Source organism: Euprymna scolopes, chromosome 1 (assembly GCF_053919585.1).
Source record: "Euprymna scolopes isolate OS-2025 chromosome 1, ASM5391958v1, whole genome shotgun sequence".
NCBI lineage: Eukaryota > Metazoa > Mollusca > Cephalopoda > Sepiida > Sepiolidae > Euprymna > Euprymna scolopes.
The window spans coordinates 179,954,902-179,979,988 of record NC_136482.1 but is presented as its reverse complement, the minus strand read 5'-3'; the positions used below and the strand labels follow the sequence as shown (position 1 = coordinate 179,979,988).

The 25,087-nt window shown below is 30.1% G+C and overlaps 1 protein-coding gene across 25 annotated transcripts in view; it reads left to right on the top strand.

Moving 5' to 3' along the window:
• Window positions 1-25,087, top strand: part of LOC145277800 (neurofibromin-like) — a 345,586-nt gene that overhangs the window by 208,734 nt on the left and 111,765 nt on the right. For 19 of the 25 annotated variants that reach the window (XR_013868231.1, XR_013868216.1, XR_013868230.1 and 16 more), the window contains exons 37-48: window positions 347-532; window positions 1,883-2,006; window positions 4,587-4,724; window positions 7,728-7,895; window positions 8,618-8,719; window positions 10,600-10,737; window positions 11,559-11,621; window positions 16,465-16,582; window positions 18,663-18,846; window positions 20,395-20,482; window positions 24,127-24,213; window positions 24,453-24,572. Coding sequence is in view for 21 of the 25 variants with exons in the window: in XM_080129657.1 (XP_079985783.1) it covers window positions 347-532; window positions 1,883-2,006; window positions 4,587-4,724; window positions 7,728-7,895; window positions 8,618-8,719; window positions 10,600-10,737; window positions 11,559-11,621; window positions 16,465-16,582; window positions 18,663-18,846; window positions 20,395-20,482; window positions 24,127-24,213; window positions 24,453-24,572 (1,516 nt within the window). In the remaining 4 variants the exon portion in view is untranslated. The remainder of the gene's footprint in view (window positions 1-346; window positions 533-1,882; window positions 2,007-4,586; window positions 4,725-7,727; window positions 7,896-8,617; window positions 8,720-10,599; window positions 10,738-11,558; window positions 11,622-16,464; window positions 16,583-18,662; window positions 18,847-20,394; window positions 20,483-24,126; window positions 24,214-24,452; window positions 24,573-25,087) is intronic. The other 6 variants (XM_080129724.1, XM_080129705.1, XM_080129732.1 and 3 more) reach the window with 1 other exon arrangement.

Here is a 25,087-nt window from a genome sequence, read left to right as displayed (position 1 = left end):
TTTTCCCCATGGGGTAAATTGTGGATGCTCCCAGCTTGAAACACTTTGCAACTTTTTTTTTTGGCACTTAATGGGAAAAGATACAAAATGCATCATGTTTTCAATGAATAAAACCAATTACCAAAACTTTGTTAATTCTCTTATGTTCATTGTTTATCTATTTTGACATATCCCATGCAACACCAAGTAACCTTATTAGTCTTTATGATTTAAACATTTTTATACACACAGTTAAATTCCCTATGAAAGTTGCATTTAATTCATTATTTTAAAGATTTTTTTTGCAGCTATATTAATTTCTTTAGAGAACAACCATACAAACTTCCTGTTTTATATATATATATAGATCATCCTTGAATTTTAGGTGGAGTACAATGGATATGACGAGCACCAGATTTGAAGAACTCATGTCAAAGCACAATATGCATGAGAAAGATGAATTCAAATCCCTGAAAAGCCTTAACATTTTTTATCAAGCTGGGACAAGCAAATCAGGATTTCCAGTTTTTTACTACATTGCTCGAAGATACAAGTGGGTCTTTTTTCTTTTTTTTCTTTTTTCTTTTTTTTCTTTTTTCTTTTTTCTCTTTTTTCTTTTTTCTTTTTTTCTTTTTTCTTTTTTTTCTTTTTCTTTTTTCTTTTTTTTCTTTTTTTTCTTTTTTTTCTTTTTCTTTTTTTTCTTTTTTTTCTTTTTTTTCTTTTTTTCTTTTTTTCTTGATATTTATCTAGAAAATGTTTATATTATAAATCAAATATTGTAAATTATAATAATAAATATAATTATATTGTTTATATTATAAATAAAATATTGTAAATAAAATACTAATGCATATCATGTACACAATCTAAACTAATTGCATTAATTAAAATCTCTTTATTATTATAGTTGTTGATTCTGCATAAAATATAAAGGCAATAAACACATATAACTGTTTTAATTGAAAGAAGCAAGTAAAAGAAAATGAGACAAATAAGCAGGTCATGAAGAGGAATGGCGCATTCAACAGATTTGATGAGAAAAGTTCATTGCACATCATTAGTTTCCCAAGAGCTCAATGTGAAAGAACACCTTTAGAGCTGAAGATTATGAAGTCAAGGTTCAAAAGAATTTATTGTTTGATGAGAATTTGGAATCCTCCCTTTTTGTAATCGATTGAGAAAGAAATTATTAGATGAATTAGATGCAGAAATAATAGAGATTCACATCGTCATCAAATGAGTGATCTTAATATAATAAAGTAACTACAATGTTTTGTTATGCATTCCGACATGTGCAATAAATTGTGCAGCAGACTATTTAAAAATGTTAGCCAGTTAAAAAAAAAAAAAAAAAAAAAAAATCAATTATAGTATTCTGTTTTTACATTTTCTATCTGCTATTAGTAACATGTATACTACATTGACATTATAATTACTAAGAAATACAGTTTGTCTATAGATGTTTTAGTTGCACCCTTTTTCCATATGTATTTTCGTTAAACATTTGTTTTAAGATCCCAAATTGGTAATCCCATGCAAATTTAAGAACAAAAAAAGAAACATGTTTTAAAAGTATTTTTTTTATACATGATATAAATTGGAAATGCTATTTCTGTATTTATTAACATTTACATTTTGAAACTTCTTGCTCTTTTTAAAATGAAATGTTAAAATGTGTGAGTTGCTCTATATTCACATCAGATTGTTTTATTTTCTTTTACTTCATGGTTCGTGAATTCATTCCTTTTAAAATATTATAGACGAAGCAAATCTGTCCTGTTTAACAGAAACGCGTCAGAATTAAAATTGTGCCCCTTAAAAACTGTCAGCTGATATGTTTAGCTATTTTTTTTTTTTTTGTCCGTTGATCATGAAATTCAAATGATTTTTCTTTTTTATTCAGAGTTGGTGAGATAAATGGAGACCTGCTGATATATCACATATTGCTTACATTGAAACCATTCTATAATAACCCTTTTGAATTGGTTGTTGATTTTACACATACTTGTTCAGAAAACAGATTTAGGGTAAGTTTTGAGGTTTTGTTTGTTTTTCTCTCTATATTGATCCTTAATCAATTATTTCAAAATTACTTGTAAAGAAATAATTTTGACCATTTTTTTTTTCTTCACTTGCTCCCTAGCTGTGCCTGATACTGTTGATGCAGTGTTTCATCTTTTGCTGTTGTCGTATTATGTCATACTTTTCCTTTCTCAAGTGAAGGGAAGGTTTGCTGTTGGCATATGGTAATTTCTCCCCTCTTCAAAAAGAGGACCAAACTAGGGAATTGTGAGGCCCCAACTTCTACCCTAGGCATTGTGCATGTGTGTGTAAAAACGAAGACATTTAAAAACAACTTTATTGATTATCTTCATTAATCATTAATTAATATTAGTAGGTTTGTATGAAAATTAGTAGGTTTGTATGAAAATGGTTGGTATTCGGAAGAGTTCCTATGTAAAGATGTTGATGAATGATTAGGCCGACCTGTTAAAAGAGAGAAGAGTACATGTGTTTGTTGAAGTTACGGTCCATAGCCATGATGTATTGTCTCTTCGAAGTTGGTAGTAAAAGCGTGAAAGATTGGCGACAGCGCTGTAGGAAGATACAAGTTCATTTATGTATCGTATTGAAGTCCAGTTGCAGTGGTAGCCATGTTGGATTATTTGTATTCACGTCTTAGTCAAACCCCGGGCCCAAAGGCCAGGGTGGGTTGTGTGACGCCCCAAGAGAGTAGATGAGGATTGGTCCATGCCACATGTAGTTGTTGTCAGTCTAGGGTTCAGGAAGAAAAGAGAACAGTTGCCGTGGTTTAACCTTTATGCACTTTGTCACGTGTCCAGCTTGCCAGAGAGATGACGTCTGGGTTAGGGTTAACCAAAAAGGAAGTTGACTGCTATAACCAATCAGTAATGGTACAAAACAAAATATTAAAAATCATAAGCTGTGACTGTATCTGCTGCTGCTGTTACAGGTGCTTCATCCTCTGAATTGGTTTACGCTTTTTGATTATAACTGCCAACTCTGGCATAGCAAGCGACATAGTCTAAGAAAGATGTGCCATGCCTGGCTATGATGAAGCCAAAGGAGACATTGAAAATCTGAAATGCATTCAAATTGGTATGATTGTAAAGAAATTTTTTTTTTTTTTTTTCAACTTGACAAAGATTGTTTTCTATTGATTTATTGACCAGATTTTCAATACTAAATTAATTAAAATATTTTTCGGTTCTTATTTAGAATTTAACCTAAAAAAAATATAGAAAAATCTTTGTGTGTACCCATCATGAAACGAATGTCCTATTCCAAAAATTGATCAAGTATTTTTTTTTAACTAAGAAAACCAAATTTTATGAGTAGCTGAGAAGTAACTATCTTACACCCCCACCATTATAAAAAAAATCCAAGCTAGATAACTAAACAATTCATAGTTACTAGGTTTGTTATAATGTTGACAAATTCCCATTAATCACTTAAAAAGGATTTTTTTTTATAAAAATAAAGCTACTTGATTAATTTATGTGATTTTTGGACTTTGACATTTGTTTCATGGCACATTATATAAAGATTTTTCTGTGGGTTTATTTTTTAATTAGGTTGAATTTTAAATAAAAACTTTTTTCTTATACATTGAATGTTTTTGAAACAAATGACCTGATAAAGTTGAAAATAGTGTTCGTGGAGAAGACTGTAAGAATAAACAGCATGAATTCTGAAATAATAGTAAAAGGAATGAATGTACAAATGTTTATCTGATAAAATCCTTTAGAAGTTTATCTGTATATTGCCATTATATATTTTAGTAGATTGTAGGTAATTGTATATTTATATATTTTGAATGTTCATTTTTAAATGTTGAAATGAGATTTTTTATTGAAATAAGAAATACCAAAATGAGGTATAATAAAACATTCTTAAGAAGTTCTCACTTCTTTCATAATATTGTTCATCAACTCGCAATCTATCAATCTCATGAATCGTTTATTTAGAATTCGACTTAATTTTTAAAAATCTAAAAATACAGAAATATCTTTGTATGTACTCATCATAGAAGGAAGATGTTATATTCCAAAAATCATGTAAATTAAGTAGCTTTATTTTTTAATTAAGAAAATCAAAATTTACGATTTTTAGCAATTTTTTTAATAGTAAATTGTATCCATTACAAGCCTGATTTTGATCTCAATACTTTGAATAGTTGTCTCCCCCTTATTTATAAAACATGGCTGATCAAAAAATAGTGTCTTGCTTCAAAATAAAATTTTATTTTCTTAGTAAAAAAACTACTTTAATTTACATGATTTTGAATGTATGACATCTTTGTTCCCTGATGGCTAAGTACATCACAAATATTTGTGTTTGTTTTTTAAGTCAAATTCAAAATAAGAATCCATAAACTCTTCTCTTCATAAAAAAATGTTGGTTAGTATATAAAAAGTAATATTTAAAATCTTATTATAGAACAAACATTTTGTTTATTGCTTTGACAGATGTACCATTGGGTCACTTGTGAAAACAAAAAAATTGTTGATTTAGTCATTGACATAAAGCAGTTTGAAAGATATACATCTGCCATAATTTGGCTCTGTTTTCTTGTATGTTTTTAGACTGATTTCTTAAATAAATGGTTTGTTGTGATGCCAGAGGTTGTCAACCAAAACATATTTGCTGCCTACATCTATAATTGTAATTCATGGGTCAGAGAGTACACCAAATATCATGACAGAATATTGGCACCTTTAAAGGTAATTATATATTATTTTTCAAATACAAAAATGAAGTTCATATATACATGTGACAATGTTTTAATGGTATACAAATATCTTATTGAAATGATTATCTAGTTTTTATAAAATGAAAATATTCAGTATATTTAATCAAATTCTTGTCTTGATGGAATGTAAATCATTTTACTTGAAAATATTTTACAAATCAATTTGTTTCCTAAACATTGAATATAATAGTTATTGTAAATTGTTTTAATTTTCTCTTCTGTTTTATCCTCGTTGTCAATAAATATATGTTAAGTGTTATGATTATCTTCACTGTTTGAAAGCATCGTAACTGAAGATATTTAAAGACGGTTCAGAGACCAATCAAAATACAGATTTCTTTTTTTTTAAATAAATGTATTTATGTATTTATTTAAAATTCAAATTTTCGACATACATAAGAGTCTGCATCAGAAAATGCAGACGATGGAGTCACTTATAAAACTTAATTACTCATGCATGCCAAGACCCTAAACCAATGGCTCGGACATGCACCAAAAAAAAAGAATTTATCCTTAATACAAACCAAAGACTTCATACGGCTTAATAACAACATCCCACACTAAACAAAAAACTATTTCCTGATAAAGACTTTTATACGGGTTGAAAATATAAATTTCAAATAAATTGTTTATTTTAAAAAAATCTGCATTTTGATTGTTCTCTTAACTGTTGTAAAATATATATATATATAAATATTAGTTACTATATAATAAAGTTGTTTTATAATAACGTCAGCAAGATCTTTTTTCTTTTTTTTAAAGTTTGAATAATGAAGTGTTTCAATAAGTCTCTATAAACTTGCCGCCTCCATACAAAGTTGTATTTTTGTTTTAACATTGCAAACAAGACTCACAACAAGATATTAATTACAAACAAATGAGCTCAATGCCGTATAAGCAGCTATTCTCTCTCTTCTAATATTAATGGATGCATTTCAAGCTGTAGCAGTAAGCTTGTCTTCCTCCTGCCAAGATGGATGCAATTATTAAACGATATTTAAGCTTGCTGCACTTTGTTTCATGCTACCTGGACAAACTCTTCCACTTTTTAACCATACCTTCTGCATTGTGTCCTGAAAATATATTCATCATATTTGGGCAGCTTTTAGAAATTGATTTCAAAATTAGCCTCTGATCAGATCTTCATCCCGTTTTTTCTATAAAATCTTTCATTATCACTTTTCCTGACCTTCCCCTGCCACATTATCTTGCTGCTTCAACTGTTCTACATTTATTAATCAAAGAACACTCATCAATTCTTTCAATGTGACCATATCAATGAAGCCTTCTGTTCTATACATATCTCTCTATACTATTCAATCTTACTCTGAAGTCATCAGATCTGAACCTGTTTTTAAGACTCACATTACACATTCATTGTATCATTCTCATATCATTTCTTTCCATGCAACTCCCATCCTCAACCATCACTGGTTAAGTTTCACTTTCATATCTCATCACACATGCCTAATAGACCCTTTGCTTATTCAACAGTCATAATGCTTTGTTAGTAATGACAAAAGTTCCTTGAACTTATTTCATCAACTCCTAACTTTAGCAATCACACTAGTACCTGCTCCATCCTGTGCTCCAATGGTATTAACAAGGTAACAAAATATAAACAACTTTAATGGCCTTGCCATCCAAGGGATGTTCCAAAAGTAATGCCTCCTATTTTTGTTTTTAATTCTGCCCAAATGAATGAGGGAGAATTTGCATTGTTATGATTATTGAACTTGCGCATTCATGACCTGAAAGTTTCATCTTTGTTGCTGATATTGATGGTGCGAAACTCTAAAAAAGAAACCCTTGTCATGGATTGTAAGGTTTCTCCATGCAGAAAAAAAATTGAACCAATCAACATTCACTGGCACCTGTTAAACGTTTATGAAATTGATGCAGTTGATCATAGCACAATTAGATGGGTTTGTCGATTTCAGAGTGGCGACAGAAATGAATGACAAAGCACATTCCGGACTTTTACGACTGAAGCATCGTTCATTGCTGGCAAAAGTGCATTGAGAATGTTGATGACTGTGGAAAAATAAATTCTGAAGCACAAAAGGTTGCTCGATTTAATGGTACCACTCCTGTATTTGTAGTTCTTCAACATTTTAATTTTTGAGTTAAAAAAATAGCCTTTACTTTTGAGATGACCCTCATATTTTCATTCATCTCTATTATCTTATACGTTTTGCACACAAACTAATTATCATCTCTCAACCTGTAATTCCACTGCAATTCTTGTGTACTGAATGCTTACAAATATGACAACAAAAATTGACTTTCATATTGCACTAATGAATGCATAATTGTGTGACTAAAACCTGGAAAAGGTTTTGTATAAAATTAGCCATTTTATTTTGTTTGTCTGTTCTGGAAGGTTCTCCTCTACATTTAATTTGCCATTCAGCTGTGATTGCTTTATCTGCTAACACAAAATCATTCGCACAATAACACTTTTTATTTTGTATTCATTAGAGAATCTGGCAGCAGAATCTTACTAACCTGGCTATGATTTTGTTTTTTGTTCAGTTTTCTTTTTTTTTTTTTTTTTTTTTTTTCATCTACTTTCTATCATTGGGAATATTTAAGTAGTTTAACTTGTAGCATAGGTCATCAGGAATGATAAGTTATGAAAAATAAAATTATTGCTTAAACTTCTATAATTTTATATGAATATTAGTGGAAACACTAGCGAAACAATTTTTATCTTTATCGGGTTAGGATGTAAATTAGTATAATAAATATTTTGTGTTAGTTGGAAGTTTTTGCTGTTACATCTTTTAGTAGTATGGTGATTTCTTAATTGAACTGATGTAAAAATAATTCTGTACATGCCAACATGTAAACAGATGTTAAAGCAAATCTGATGACTCTTTTTATGTTAGCATATGTGATTATTATACGCTGCTAGAAATGAAATTGAGAATTTGACAAAAAAAAATGATGCAACATATTTTTTATCTTTCAGAATAGCAGAAAGTTAAAGTTTATAGAACATCCTTCGCATTTGCATGAATATATTGATACAGACAATTCTGGGAAGATGCCAGGAACAACGTTGGCTCTAGAGGAAGACTTGAAAGTTTATAAAGATGCCCTAAAATTATCTCATAAGGACACAAAAGTGGCCCTCAAGGTAATTACCTTCTTTTCTTTTTTTGTAATGTTAATATTCTATTTTTAAAAGATTGGTTTTTCATTATGGTTAAAATGGTTCCAAATAATTCTCAATAAACTTTAGTATATCAATGTTTTTATGGTTCTTAGAATTCGACTTGATAATAAAAAATACAAATTTTTATGTATGTATGTATCCATCAAGGAACAAAAATGTTATATTCCAAAAGTCACATAAATTGATAGTTTGTTTTTCTTTTTCTCTTTTTTTTTTTAATAAGAAAATCAAGATTTACGACTTTTAGCAATTAATAATTTTTGGCAATATTTGGTCATAAATAACAGGGAGACAACTTAATTTGACTTATTGAGATCAAAATTAGCCTTGTATTGATTACAATTTACTCCTAAAATTGTTAAAAATGATTAAAAAAATGATTTTCTGTATTAAAAAAAAAATTTAATCAATGTATGATTTTGGGAATATTACGTCTGTTCCATGATGAATACGTACATAAAACTTTTCTGTATTTTTTTAAAGTGTAATTCTAGATAAGCACTGCCTTTATTTATTCAATATTTTTTAGTATGTGCTTATTTAAAGTCTTTTTTCTTAAAACTCTCTTGTAAGCTGTTAGCATTTCTGTTGTGTTATTACTAAACAGTTGATAATGTAAGTTATAAAGGCTAACCATGTCTATGTTTATATGTCTATATTGATAACAATACTGTATATTTTAGGTTGGGCCAAATGCCATCCAGGTGACATCATCCGAGCGCAGCAAAGTGCTTGGTCATCAAGTTTTGCTCAATGATGTTTACTATGCCTCAGAAATCGTTGAGGTAAGTTTTTCTTTTTCTTTTTTTTTACTTTTAGCTTTTGTAACTCAATTTAGAATATTTTTTTCTTTTTTTTCTTAAGTTCCTTTGGTTTCATTACAAAATCTGTTGATGAATTAGTTATTTGATTTTTAAGCTTATTATTTATATCTGTTAGTGAAGATATTTTTTTCACTTGTATTCACATTTATTAATCATCAGTCAATTGCACTGATTTCATCATAAAAGATGAATGATTTTCTAAGTAATAATTTTATAAGACACTCACCAAACGAAAGCTTTTTAAAACTGTCTTAAAAGATGATTTCAAGACTATGACTATTAATGTGGATAAATGTAAGCCACTGTCCGAAAACATTCTGTGGAAGATTGAGGTTAAATTAGATGTTTTTAAAGAAAGGCAAGTTGCTTTTGAACCACTTCCTGCACATCTGATTAGAGTAACTGTTGAAACTGCTGATGGATTTAAATACAGTGTGTGTGCGAATGATTTTTACTAAAAGTTGAGCTCATCAATCTTTGAACATCACCTAAAAACAAAGAATCAAGCAACTTGTGAGTTTGTTTTACTAAAATGTCTTTGCTGATATAATTTCTATCTTATGTAGGTGAATTTACAAAGTGGTTGGTGGACGGACAGGACATGACAAAATAAATAAAGATTAAGCTCAGTTGTGCAGGCAGATCGGATTGTGATTACAAAATAAAATCTGGGCTTAAGACAACTATGTATGTGATTGCATGATGTTCGAACAAGAAGCAATATTTTCACTTTGGTCTATGTGTGTGTATATATATATATATATATATAATCGAGGTGAAACACTGATTAGAAATCAGATGAAAAATCCTGATAGATATTACTTGAAGTAATACTTTCAGGGCGATCCTAGCCAAAAAGGAGAAGCTCAATATTTAAGAATAGAGCAATATATAAGTTTAATGGTTATATTTAAATTCTGAAAAAAAACAAAATATAGACACATATATTCGAATTAAGAATTTATTGTTTGACAAATGGAATATATAGAAGCGGGTTATTTTGATTTCCTTAATCCATGGATTTTCAATAATGAAAATCCATGGATTAAGGAAATCAACATAACCCCCTTCTATATATTCCTTTTGTCAAACAATAAATTCTTAATTCGAATATATGTGTCTATATGTTGTTGTTTTTTTTTTTTTTTCAGAATTTAAATATAACCACTAAACTTATATATATATATATATATATATATATATATATATACGTTCCAGAAGCAGCAGAAAAAAAAAATTTGAATTTAGCTCTCTAAATAAAATAATCATAAAGTGTTGATTATGATTTTTTAATGTTTTTTTTTTTTGTCAGAAATTTTTCATTATTAATCACTCTGCAAATTTAAAAAAAAAAAAAAAACAAACTATTTTATAATTCCAAAAGATTAATATTACAAATTATTTTTAAAAAGGATCCTTTGATATTTTACAAAACCAAGTTATTATATTTGCACCCAAATTAAACAAACTTTATTATTATTTATTGATAACCAATAAATTATTTTATGGCTAGAATGATTACATTTTGAAACTAGTTATGAGATTTAATTAAAAGCTTGAATTTTTTTTTTCACACAAATAGATCACAAATGAGTATATAAAACCAAATTGTTTTTGACAAATTTTCTTTTAAAATAATAAATTTACAAGAGAAAATAAATCTTATTTTATTTTCACTCCATCCAAATATCTAAGTGTTGGTCTGTTGATCATCATGTTTAAGTTTAAAAATAGTATTTATAGATGCAGCCACATTTCTATAAATAGCTTTCTGTCCATTTGTTGAGCTGTTGTTCTGAATTGAATGGGCCAATCTTATAAATACTTGATTGTTTTTTCAGGTGTGTTTGGTTGATGACAACCAGTTCACACTTACCATTGCCAATGAAACCGGACCGTTGTCTTTCATCCATAGTGACTGTGATACCATTGTGAATTGCATTATTCATATCAGGACCAGATGGGAATTATCCCAACCCGTGAGTACATACGCGATTCCTTCTCCACATTTTCGTTCCTGATTTTCTCTTGTATCTGTTAATCTTTAAAACCCACTTCTGAAAATTATAAGATCCTGCAAAAATTGGTTCTAATATCTAGACAATGCAGTGTCCCATAAGAGTTATTATTCATATTCAAACAAGAAGCCCAAACCTGCAGATATACCAAACGTCATGTACTATAAAATAATTTTGATTTTGGTGGCTCTTTTTATTAGACAATGCTTCTACAAATCAAACATTAAAAAAACCATTTGAAAACCTTGATATACCCGACATCATATCCTACTTACAAGAAATGAAAACATGCTGAATTGTTGCACAATTGTTCACAGCGAGTTTTTCTGGTTTTGTGGTTGCCAACAAAAGTGACCTCCTATTTAAGTTCACGATAGCTGAATTCATACAAAAGTTCTGCGGATCTTCAACCACATCATGAACATAGAACGATTGATGAAACAATAAGTAGGAACGCATGTGATCCTTGTCACCTTGGGCTATGTTTAGTGCCAATTCTTCCAGAATACGACACTGACTCCTGCAGGCTATGATAGAATCACAATTTAAGATGAAAAATGGAAAACTACAATTTAAAAATAAATTACATGAGTTTACTGAAACTATGAGGATGCACGAATGACACGTTTAAGAATCCGAAATCTACAATAAATATCTCACAAATGATTGATACACCATTAAAAAAAATATACACGATTTAATCAAAATTATTCCTGATTTTTTTTTTTAGACTTTCAAAAATTAATAATCATACTTATATTTTTAAATGCTTCAAATTGCAGGATACAGTTACAGTACATACAAAAATCCGACCAAAAGATGTTCCAGGAACATTATTAAATGTTGTAAGTATTATGATTTAAAATCAAATACATTTTATTATTTAATATATTTATTTACTTATATTATCTACATTTTTTTCTTTTTGTTTTTTTTTTTTTAATGGAAATCACTTCATACAAGACATTTGATATACTCAGTGATAAGTGTTATATGGATAGATTCAGACCCAGAAAACAGCAATTCTTTTCCCTTAGTTAGACATTGCTTATGGAATGTGAGAACTAAAGGATGAATTAAGGAAAGTAAGACTCATGAGGCTGGTTCACTTTCTACTCTTTTATAATTGCTGGAACATATTGATATATCATTATATACAATTATATATAATGAGATAATGAAACAAATTTCATATAGGAAGACATTATGATCAGCTACAAAAAATCTATTCTCAATTGCAAATAAAAAGCTCATTTGATGATAGAGCTTATAAGTATAAATTTTTTCTTTTTGAAGAATTAGTTTTATATGAATTTCGGAATAAAAGACATCTAAAACATTAGATTTATGTGTTTATAGTAACTTAAACATGATTGAGTCTGCAGTTTACTTTAAAAAACAAACTCCTCACTCTGTCTTTGTCAGAATCCTTATCAATCTGTCAATGAGTATGCCACAAGAAAACAAATGAAGCATGCATGGTCCCCTATGAGTGCACAGTGGACAAGGCATAAAAAAATGACCAAGTTCAGCATTTGCTCTCCACTCCATTTAGCCCCAAAAGTCCCCAGGGCACATCAAATCCTAGTAGAAAATGAACAAACAGAGTAGTTTTAGGCCTTAACATAAATAGATTTGAGTTCTACACCATGCAAAAGAAATGACTAAGTTCATCATTCGCTGTATTTAGCCCCAAGGTCTTAACATATTTAAATTTGAGTTCTACACCATGCAAAATTGCTAAATAGACATACACAGAAAATTTTGGACAAATATGGTAAAATAGTCCCAAAAATGGAGTGTTTTTATTAGCTTTAAAAGAGCCCCTGGGGCACACCCAAGAGTTATTGTGAAGTAGAGACAAACAAAATTATATAGAAATCTGTTAGTTACAACTTTTCAGAAAGTTTTATAAAAATTCAAGGCATCAATTTTTTTTTTTAATAAGAACAAAAGTCTCAATTTTAGTCATTTTAACCCGAAAGATACCCCTGAGGTGGCAACTGGAGTTTTCCTAGAAAATCCGTTCTGTTACTTTTTTACTCATATCATGTTTAATGTTTGTGCAAAATTTCAAAAACCTCCAAGGTGTAGTTATGGAGAAAAGTGCAGACAAACAGATAAGGGCGAATTTATAGGTCCACCCTCCTTTTGTTGGGTGACCAAAAAAAACGTCAGGTGGAAAATAAGAATCCACCATTAAAAAATTATGTTCAGCGATCACAATGTGAAATGTTTGTTGCAATCAATCAGTAATTGGCATGACTAGTGGAGTACATCTCAGTTTTGTTTGAACAATCATAAACCGATTTTAATATTAATGCTTCTGTAAGATTAATATGTTCATCTAGTTTAGCGTGGCCAGTATTAAATGGATGATAATTTGGAGATATCAGGTCTTCTATGATGGCTTTTCCAATAGTGACGCCTCTTATTTTATTTTTACTAAAGAACCTTAAGAACTACTATTAAAATGAGCAACCTTTTGTGTTCCAGAATTTATTTTTCTAATACTCACCACTATTCTCAATGAACTTTTGTCAGGAATTCAATGACACGTATATGCATTTGACACATGTCCATGACAAGGGTTTTCTTAAGGTCTCACACTGTCAATATCTGCAAGAGAGAGATGAAACTTTCAGGTCATGAATGCATAAGTTCAGTCATCATAACAAAGTAATCTGATATATTCAGGTGGAATAAAAAAAAAATAGGAGACATTACTTTTGGAATACCCCAAGATGATCCTTCCTTCACAAGTCCCCTCTTGCAAAAAAAACAAAAAAACACTAACATATATCTATAAAAGTGAAAGTGTCTGTCTACATTTCCCTACACAACAACCCTGTCAATTTTCAGTCTACAGACTTGAAATTTGATATACAGGGTATGGAGATTTAGGAAAATCTTTGTAATCCGTTTTCGGCCAGAAATTTGGCTGCTAAAGAGTCAAAGTTCAACGATTTGACCTTTGAGAACTCTACCAAACTCCTCTGCCAATTTTGGGTATAAACAATTGAAATTTTAAATATAGGTTCCTTGGACATGGATCTAACTTATTTGAGCCCAAAACAAATGTTAAGAGGTCATAATGGGGGTCAAAGTTTTAAACAATTTGACCTCTGCGGTCTCTACCAAATTACTCAGACAATTTCTGGTCCAAACATCTGAAAGTTTACATAAAGAGTATTCAGAGATAGGGCAAGCTTTTTAATCGGTTTGGGTGGAAAATTTGAGCTACCTATATATATAAATCTATGTATGTTTGCATGTCTGCCTAAAACTTTCGACAGAGGCGACAAATTTTCACAAGATCAGTATCGTTTTGAAGCTCGACCCTTCAGATGACAAATACCGAAAATTTGGCAAAAAAACATTAATTTCTTCACTCTCAACTGGGCACTTTTCTACGGGGGGGGGGGTCACTTTTTTCGTTATATTTTCAAAACTCATTCCCTCTTTTCAATTGTCTAGCCTTAATTTAAACCTACGTCACTTCCGGTTTGACGGTGGTCGTAACAGCAAAGACGTCACGTTTTTTTCCTGTTCTTTTCCTCCTTCATGGTACAGGTTCGAGCCTGCCTTCCTACTACCATTTTTTTTTTTTTTTTTTTTTTTTTGCTCAACACACACCTCCAAACACCCGGGCAATGCCGGGCACCCATGATAGTGTTAAATAATGCTGAAATTTCTGTTTGAAAAAGCAACACTACAAGGTGGAATGATAAATTTGTCGCCCTAAAGAAAACAGCATTATAGCTTTAGGGGCAGTGAGAGAAGGGTATAAAGTGATAGTATTCCTGACGCCAAGCATGGATCTTTTTGGATTTGCTTTGAGTCCTGCTGCCACACTCAGGATCTGCCAGTGGCCACCTGATTGTATCAGAGGATCATCACACTCTTCAGCCCATCCAAGTACAGTTTGGTGTTGACTTTCAAGCCGACTTTGAAATGTGAGGTGGCATAATAGGCCCTCACTTAAAACCACACCAAAAACCATAACCGTAATCGGAAATTTCATTGAGTTGTTCCCTCAAATTTTGAACTGTTTGGATTTGCATTTTGAGGGTGCTGGCAAGGATCCTGTTATAACTTGGATTAGTAGAGAGCATGTTTAACAATGGCGCATCTCCGATCTTACTTGTTGAACTTTGTGTCACTTTCAGACATGATAGAAGGCTCCTATCATTCTTGTAATTTCTACACAACTGGCCAACTAGTAGATAGTTTGCAACAAAAAAGAAAACTGTTTTTCATCAAATGGAAATGGAATCCTGTCGCCTTTTCTAGGGAAACAATTTTATCATTCCACCCTATACATACATTTGTAAAGGAATACAAAAATATTTAAATTATTATTAGTTAAAGACTGAGGTTTCTAAAGTTCGAACCTATCATTTAAGCTACCAACAGCACAGCATTGTGTAACATTTTAATATTGAACAATAGTTTGCACAGGGTCTTTTACGTATGTGGATTTTCGCTCATGATCGATCAAGAAAACAAATGAACAAAAAGTCATTTTACATACCTGCACAGTTGCTGGTCTTCATTCTCCGCTCATCATTTTTCCATGTGTGAGCTGTGATCTCATTGTGGTTGTTGATCTTCTGTTTAATTGAAGACAAATCTACTTGTGTATAGAAACACAATGGAGATTTCTTGGCTTTCAAAGATTTTATTTAAAGAGGTTGTTCATGGGAGGAGAGACCAATATCTAATTCGAAAAACTTAATTCTAATTACTTCTGAACTTATTTTTTGAACATAGTCTTAAAATGGACGACACACAGGCAAAGTATCAAGGTAACATTCATTTAGATTTTCTTTACATTGTCGAACGCAAGTTTTGCTTCCCAAATTTGACTCCTTGCTCAATAACACCAGCTGCAACTGGGTCTATTTCCATTTGCCACCAGATTATCCTGACATGTACTTAATGAAACCCTTGCCCAAATTCATACTAGTTAACATAATCTCTATTTACTGGTGTAGCGTCCCACTATATAACACCTGCTGATTTGACAATATCTTCGTTTTATGCTAATGCACTTTGATATGATATACAAATTAGATTATTGAAAGAAATAAACTATAAAAATATTTAGCGGTGAGAAACTCTAATTATTTATCCTCAATAATTTTAATCTAGTATTATATAAGAACCTTTGCATTTAAATATACCTAATATTGCACCATTACATAGAAACATTACATATTTTATTTTGGGGAATCTCTTGAGATGAGGCTTCAGAATTTGTGTATTGATTTTTTTATTCTCATCTTCATAATTGTTTTTGTTTCACCACATTTCTGCCAACTATTCCTCTGGCCTTCTTCAGGTGATTAACCGTGTGAGATAGGAATGTTGAGTCTTGTAACTGTATTGCCAGTAATTACTGTCTTCTGTAATCATTGTTGTCTCACCACATTTTGACCAACTAATCCTCTGGCCTGCTTTGTCTGAAAATAGTGGTTTTCTTACGAAAAACAGGCCAGAGGATTAGTTGACCAAAATCTGATAAGACAGCAGCAACTATGAAGATGAGGACAAGTCCACAAAAAATTCAATATACTTAGAAATAGTTTTGTTTTTTAGATCCAGTATTGTATGTTAAACATATTTGTTTTTGTTGAATGTTCCTCTGATTTATGAGACTTTAATTCCTTGTTTTAAATTTTAAAGGCATTGCTCAACTTGGGCAGCTCTGATCCCAGCCTTCGTTCAGCAGCCTACAATCTACTTTGTGCTCTCACACAGACATTTGACCTCAAGATAGAAGGTCAATTGCTGGAGACGACAGGTATGTTTATTTAACATTTGTTTACTTTATTTATTCAATTATATAAAAAAAAATTTTTTTAAGTAATTTGATAGCCCCCCCCCCTCCTCCAATAAACATTAGGATTTGTTTACTGCAAAAGTAATTAATTTGACTTCATTTGAATTTCTCAAAAAATCAGTTAGTAAAGACATTACGAATAATTTTCCTGTCACTTACTATCTTACTGGATTCTAGAACAAAAATTCATCTAGTCTCATGGAATATCCAGCTTAGTGCTGTTATAGGCAAAATCACTTGGTGAAGGTGCACCAATTCTCGTATAAGCCAGTGAAAGGGAGCCATACTCAGAGGATTTTATTTGGGCTTCAAATATTGAATGTTATTTTGAATATTTAATTAGATTTACTTGAAGGGAAAAGTATCCTCATGCTAGGTTGTCCTGACAAACCCTTGTACAGAGAAACCTTAGACAATTGAGGATAGTGTCTAATAGGCATTCAAGTTCTCTACTATTCATTAATGTGAAACTTAGTGTCTTTTTTAAAGAGAGTTGGCTTATAGTAAAAATCTGATATTGATGAGATCAATAAACCAAACTAAACTCCTTTATAGATTAAATAGAATTTATCAATTGCTAACTGTTTTACAAAATGTATGCATGTGAAACAAGTTAATTTACAAATGGTTTGTATACAAAATAGGGTTTATTTTATATTAAGAAAATATTAACAGCCTCTAACATAAAAATTGTTTTACCAGCATTAACTAATCTTCAAAATGTTACGTCTTAAAACAATGGAACAAAGTTATTTGAGTATTGGCACCTTTCAGATCAGATTTTTTTTTATGTGAAGTTATATCAATATAAAAAATTGTAATGAATCAATTTTTTAAAATTTAATTTTGAAAGAAATATTTTTTTTGTAAAAATGTCAGGAGGTGCATTTTCTTTCATTTTGTTTTTATATAGCAAGTACAAAGAAGGCTTAAGCAAAGGGATAAAACGTCTGACATTAAGTCAGTAAAATCTTTTAGTTTACTGCTCATTTCTGCTCCATTTGGTACAAGTAACCATGAAAATGAATGACTAAAATTACACACCACGTCTGAATATTTTTCCTTTTTTTTTAACATTTCTGACTTGTTCTAGACTATTTTTCCTTTTATTCCTTCCATTTTATTTCATTTTTTTCACTCACCATCTCTCTTTTCTCTCTCTACCTTACTTTATACCTTGCACTTTTCTTCCTCACATCCTTTCGTTTTCTTTGATTCTTTTTCCTCTTTCATTATTTTTTTTCTTTGTCTTCCTTTCAGTTTCACCCTTTTCTTTCTTCCATTATTTTTATTTTACTCTTCCTTACTTTAATCCATTTCCTTTCACCAGAATTGCACACGTCAGCAAAATTATAATTTTTCTGTCTCACTCATTCAACATTAATAAAACTTAATTGCATTTGTGACACTTCTGTGGTCAAGTTAAGACAACTATCTTCTGAACAAATACAGCAATTCTGAACATTAGTTGATTCATGCCGATCTTGACTTAAATCATGATATGCCTAGCATCATGATTCCACGATGAAAATGAACTACTTGTAAGCGTGGTAAATCTGTTAGATTGCCTTTGATTGTCGTCACCTTCAACTGTCCACCAGAATGTTTGCATCGCATCAAGAACTAGAGAAAAGGCAAAATGGAACTTATGAATACTTTCTGTATATGGAACTGAATGCCTAAGCCATCTTAAATTTCATTGGAGGACGAACGGCCAGGATTGAGGATTCGATGGTCGATGGAGAGCTTGAGTTGATACTCGAATCACATGGGGGCAACAAAATACAGTGAACGTTGTCAAAGATTTCAAACCTGTACAGATCACCAGTTCTTATTGATCACGTTTTGTATTTATAGAAAAGGATGATAGATTTGCTTCTTGGTAGCTTTTTAACAACTTTTTACCTATTGGTCTACATCTACATATAAATTTATTTTTCAGTCATTTTTTGGATTTGATATTTCATTTTAAAATTTTGTTTTCTATACCTGCTAGAAAAATAAAATTGTTTTGAGAAAATTATTTTTGTTTTTCTTCTAGGGCTGTGCATTCCTGCAAACAACACCATTTTCATCAAATCCATCAGTGAAAAATTAGCAGCCAATGAACCGCATTTAACGTTAGAGTTCCTTGAAGAATGCATTCAAGGATTTGGTAACTCCAACATAGAAATGAAGCATTTGTGCCTCGAATACATCACTCCTTGGCTGCCCAACCTTACGAGGTATGAGAAATAAAAGTTCATCTGTCTTTTATGCAATAAATCATTGCTGCTTATTTAGAATTACATTTAATTCAAAAAAGAAAAATATAGAAAAATCTTTGATGTACGTACTTATTATGGAACGATTTATTCCCAAAATTATGTAAATTAATCAAGTAATTTTTTTTTGTTTATAAACAAAATGAAATTTTATGATCTTTAGCGATTAATAATTTTTGGTAGCCATGGCAAAGTTCGTAAATTTCAGTAGTCAAATTGTCTGACCTTAAATTTTGATTTATTCTAAAAATATAGTTCCCAACTCTACTGCCTCACTTGTAATATTTGATTTTCTTATTTAAAAACAAAACTAGTTGATCAATTTATGTGATTTTTGAAATACAGCAGAACCCTGGGATACGGTATTAAAAATTGTTAACCAAATACAGTACAGTATATAATACACATAACATTATAAATATAAACCGTAAAGTGGGACAAATACTGTAACCAGGGACCGGAAAAACATTGTATTCCACATCATAACCCGAAAAAAACGTATCCTAGGGCCACCGTATCCTGGAGTTCTACTGTACGACATCTTTGTTCCATGATGGGTATATAAATTGTAAAAAAAATTTTGTATTTTTGTTTTTTAAGTCAAATTCTAAATACGAAGCAAATTGTTAATATGTATGAAAACGTTTCTTTCAAAAGCACAATTTTCAACTCGTCCTTCGGTTACATTAAGAAGACCAAAGGAGCAGTTAAACTTTTTTTTTTTTTTTTTTTTTCGAAAGACTTTTTGTATTCCTACACGTAAACACATAGGAAATGAATACAGGAAAGATACAGACGGCTATATATTTTTCATATTGATTTGTTATACATATATATATATATATATTGTGAGATTTCAAAAATCTTGCTACAAATTAATATGATGCTCAATAGGACTTCTAAAATCATTTTTGGTGCTTTCTCAACTGATATGCTCTTGATTAAAATAATCAGTCAAGCAAGCATCATGGTTAATGAAACTCTTTTAAATTGAATTCTGTTATATGTGTAAAAGTTTCATTATATATTAAAGAATTCCTACTTTTTTTTTTTTTATCCCAAACAAGGCATATTTTCACCTTGAAATGTAAGAGGCTAACTGGGGACTCTGGGGAATTGAGCAGCAAGATGTCTGTTCACATTACATTTAAACTTCAGGGAAACAAGAAGGAATTACAAAGTCTATCAGTCTAAGGAATGAAAGTAATAGAGTAGAAGGCTTATAAAAGACAATGAATTGACTGGAAGCCATTGGATTCATCAAATGATCATCTAAGGGAAAACTTTGTATTCTCCAAATATTGGACAAGATGTTTTTTTTCTTTCCTTTTTAAAAAAGTGTCAAATTTATCCAAAACACTCTGTATTTTGATTTAAAAATTGAAATATTTTTAATTTAGGTTATCAAAAATATGAAATTAGAAGTATATACTGTTTATCTGAATGTCAGTTTTTCATTGTGAAACCTTAAGACTATATTACTGTTCGTGTATGATATATATTTTTTAGGTTTTGCAAACAGGCTGATGAGAATAAACGTCAGAAAGTGGCTTTAATTTGGGATAAACTGATCACCATGACCATCGAGGAAGTGGAGGTAAGAAATCGCTAAAATCCTTAAATTTTGTCAACGTGATGCTGAATTTAAATCTTCTCATGTATGCATTGAATGAAAATGGGTTGATAAAGAAAATTCTCCAAAGTTGAATATCTTGCGGATTTTGCACTGACTATTTTTTGATTATTCAGAATACTATCAATTAAATTTCATAATTTCGGATTAATACACCTTTTATTGGGGGGAAGTGGGAGAGAGAATTTGCTCTGTAAGTTTAACAATCTTATTCTGCTGGTTTTGATATTCTCAAGAGTGTTTTTTTATTATTTCATTTTTATTTTGTTTGTAAAATAGATTATGCATAGTAAACATCGATAAATATTGTTTTAGACAAACTCAACTTTTCACCTAAATTGATAAAAAATTAAATTAAAAAAAAAAAAAAAGAATGCATTGTATATTTCATCAGTTTTTTTTTGTTTTTTTTTTGTTTTAATGAGATAAAAAAAATTGAGTTTTCAAGCAAGTAAAATATTTGTTTTTCATACATATTGCGTTGTAATTTAGATTTCAAGCACACTTGATGCATATTTTAAATAACACATTTCTTGGTTAAAATTTCCAAATAAAAATCATGTGAAATGTTAAATAACTTAGGCAAATTGAGACTTGGATAATGATGTAGTTCTTGTTGTAGAGATATAATCTCCATTATGATAAGATTTGATGATGGTGGTTGTTATAATTAATCTATACACTTATAAAGTTGAGCTTTTTTCGTGCTCTGACAGATATTAAAAGCCTATGTTTTCTATTTAAAAATTATTAAAACAGACTTAATATACTTGGCCTTGGATATGTGAGCGATTACATGAAGGTTAACTAATTTGCATATTCCTTTAGAAATTGAATATTCATTTTTTATGGTTTCTTAGATGATTGCTATCATTTCACTATTATGCTGAATTCAATTTATGCATAGTTTCTGCATAATTGTGTAGAATTTAAGATGAAAACATTCTAGCACACAAATATATACACACACACACACAGTCTGTTTATTATACAAACATTATTGGTTACATATATACATACATGTTTTAGTGGAATCCCAATTCAAAGATACTTCATCAGACCAAAAAAATAAGCAATATTGAAACCTTTTTTGATCTGATGAAGTGTATCTTTGAATTGGAATTCCACTGAAAAATGTATACACATATGTAGCCAATAATGTTTGTATATTAAACAAACTGTATACCAGCTCTGTCTGACATTGAGCATTCTTTAATAATCACACAAGTTTTATTGGATTTACATATAGGAAACAAATCTGTACAACCATTATATATATATATATATATATATATATATATATATATAATCTTGTCGGAATTTGTGCAAGAATTCTCTACCATTGTATTCTCTGAATATTTGGTCTACAGAGTTGAAATTTAATATATAGGATATTTGGACATAGCACACTTTTGATTTGGTTTTTAGCCGGTAAAAATTGCTTAATTTTTAACCTTTCCTATCCATCTGTTGGTAGCTCAGATGGTAAAAACACTGGGGAGATAAATAACGATTAAGGCTGCAGCGCTAAACCTTGTTTAGATTCTAGCAGATGGTACAAGTCAGATTTTTTTTTTATAGCTTTTGAAATCCTTACTGTATATTGGATGATAATCAATAAAGAATTGACTCTATAATAATAAGTCTGAATGAATTAAAATATAATATTTATGCATATTTTATGACTGGGCAACGCCGGGCGGCCTGCTAGTTTAGTATAAAGATACTTTTGAAGATATAAAAAGTGGCTGCATTGAGAAAACCAGCGTTACAGATGATCATTCAATTAAGTTAATCAATTCTTGCTTGAAAATACAAGCATGTTTCAAAGAGAAATATTTTACCCTGTTTAAGAACTTGTTTAGCATTATAATGTTTATATAGAATTAACAGGACCCATGGAAATTCCATGAAATGAGAAATATATTTAATCAACAAAAATGTTTTGATAAAGCTGATTTTTTTTGCAGAGCATAAAAATATGAGCAAATATGAGTTAACTTTTTTATGAAAATATTGTCCATTGTATCTTAAATATAGAAATGGCACAAATAGGATAAATTAATAAGTACTAAAAATACTCAGAAAGTAATATTGTGCTACATATTTCAACACAAATAATAAAATCACATTGTAAGAGATAATCTTTAATTTACTCCTTCAACCCAGCACCTCTTGGCAGACAATGTTCTATGTTTTTGCTCCATTTCTTTTGAATGTTCCTATTTTTCTTTTTATATAACGCTTTGCTGATTTTTTTCTTTTTCTTTGAAGAACCGCTGCATATCGATATTATGAGTTCCTTTGTCATACCATTGAAACATTGATCATATATTATGATGATATTCGAAAGAGAGACCACTCAGTCTTGTTCAGGGTTGCCAGATAAAGCCAAATTTCATGAATTTGTTGTTTATTTGGGTTTTTTTTTTAAGCAGTTTGGCTTTCAAAAATTGTGTCCTTTTTCAAAGTGTACAGACTAACTAAAGGAATAACAAGCAGAATATTATATAGATTATAACAATTCTTACTAAATATAAATTTCTGGGCTTGGCTTTACAGCATTGTCTGGAGATTTTAAGAAAGATTTTTTTCAAATAAATTTACTTTACAACAAAGAAACATGAAATGTGAAAGTTTTTAAGGCGAAACATGCAATGCATATGCATAGTCCAGTTTATGCTTGGCTGTATAATAGCAATATTTTGTTCATAAACAAAAATGTTTAAACTGAATTGGACGAGAGACAATCCACATATTTATCATCACTATCAACAGCAGCATCATATTCAGTTGAATATCCATTTTACATGTTGGCATGTGTTGGACAGCTTTTAGAAATTGACTTTCAAACTTTGGTTTCTTGAAGCAAATTTTTCCTGATGCCAACCGAAGTGGAATGATGGGATAATTGTTTTTATTTAGACACCATCTGTAGTCAGCTGTTAACAAAGGTTTAAAAAAAAAAACGCTTCATCTGCCATTTACTAATGTTTTTAAACAAATCTAACAATGAGCATATGTTGCACTGTCTCTTAATGAATTTATTAAAATTTTTTTTTTCATTTCATAAGAATACAGAAATGACAAAGCAACTGTCAAGCATTGAACACCGAATTTGGTCATTTCATTGTGCTATATTCAAGCCTTAACTTTGCTTCATGTGACAGCTCTGAAACCTCTAACCACTGAATAAAAATGACCGCGGAATATGTGACTAATTAAATTGGACTTTAAATTTGTGTCTGTACTTAATATCTACCACCTTTGCTGGTGGAATTGTGAGTGTGGGATGTGAAGACACAAAAATGCCAAGCCTGGTATATAACAATACTGGACCTTCTAATGCAAGCTTAATTCAATGTTGGTAATGAAAAAATTACTAAAGAAATGTGGGCAGAAGAAACGTCCATTTTATTCTCTATACTGCTGGATCAGAACCAGGCAAAGAAAATGTTGACTATAAATTTAACTTTTTTTTACAATTTAATTACTTATGAATTTGTCAGTAAAATTAATATAATTGTAGTTTGGCGGTTATAATTTTGATGGTAACATTGCTTCTTTAACATTTCTTAATTTAAAATAATCAATTTATTTCTCTTCAGATGTATCCATCCATACAGGCCAAGATCTGGGGCAACATTGGTCAAGTGGCTGAGTTGCTGGACATGGTCTTAGACAGCTTCATCAAGGTGAGTAAAGAATTTAGTCTCGGTTTTTACTGTTTATGAAAATTAAATTTATAATTTAAAAAAATATTCACATAATTTCTCTTAAAAATACAACTTTCATTTTTAATATCTGAATCATTATTAAAATTCAATCTAAATGCATTTAATATAATTTTATATCACTATTAAAAACTAAATAAGAAAGATTTATTTCTTTTGCTGTTTTTGCTCGTTTTATAAAGTAAAAATTGTTATTTTAGCGGAGTGTGACAGGTGGCCTTGGCTCCATCCAGGCTGAGATCATGGCGGACACAGCAGTCGCATTGACCTCAGCAAATGTCCAACTTGTATCGCGGAAAGTCATAGGACGCTTATGCAGGGTGAGTTATTTCCTTCTCTTAAAATCATTTCCATTTTATTTCTTCATGTTTTATTTATAAAAAGGTTTCATTCGATATGTGATTTGTAAGCTATAACAGACGCCAAATGTTATTTGCTCCATTGCTGTAATTGTGGTGCAATCGGAAATATGCTTTTCTTTTTGGTTTAAAAACATAAGCAACATCACCTGATTTTTGTATATAAATTTAAATTCTAACCAGAAATTAGTTTCTAATTGATACTTTAAAGGCTAAAAAAATCACTGAATTTTTCACAACCATCACTGTGGCATGTATATATATATATATATATATATGTGTGTGTGTGTGTGTGTGTAAAATATTGAATTTTTTTATATATAAATGAAAAAAGACAGATTTTGATGCCAAATTTGTTGCTAGAAGATATTTTCTTTCTTTTTTTTTATTTTTTTATAAAACTTAATTTTATAAAAAAAGTGGATAATTACATTTGTGCACTTAAACCAAAGAAAAAAAATTATTATTACATCATT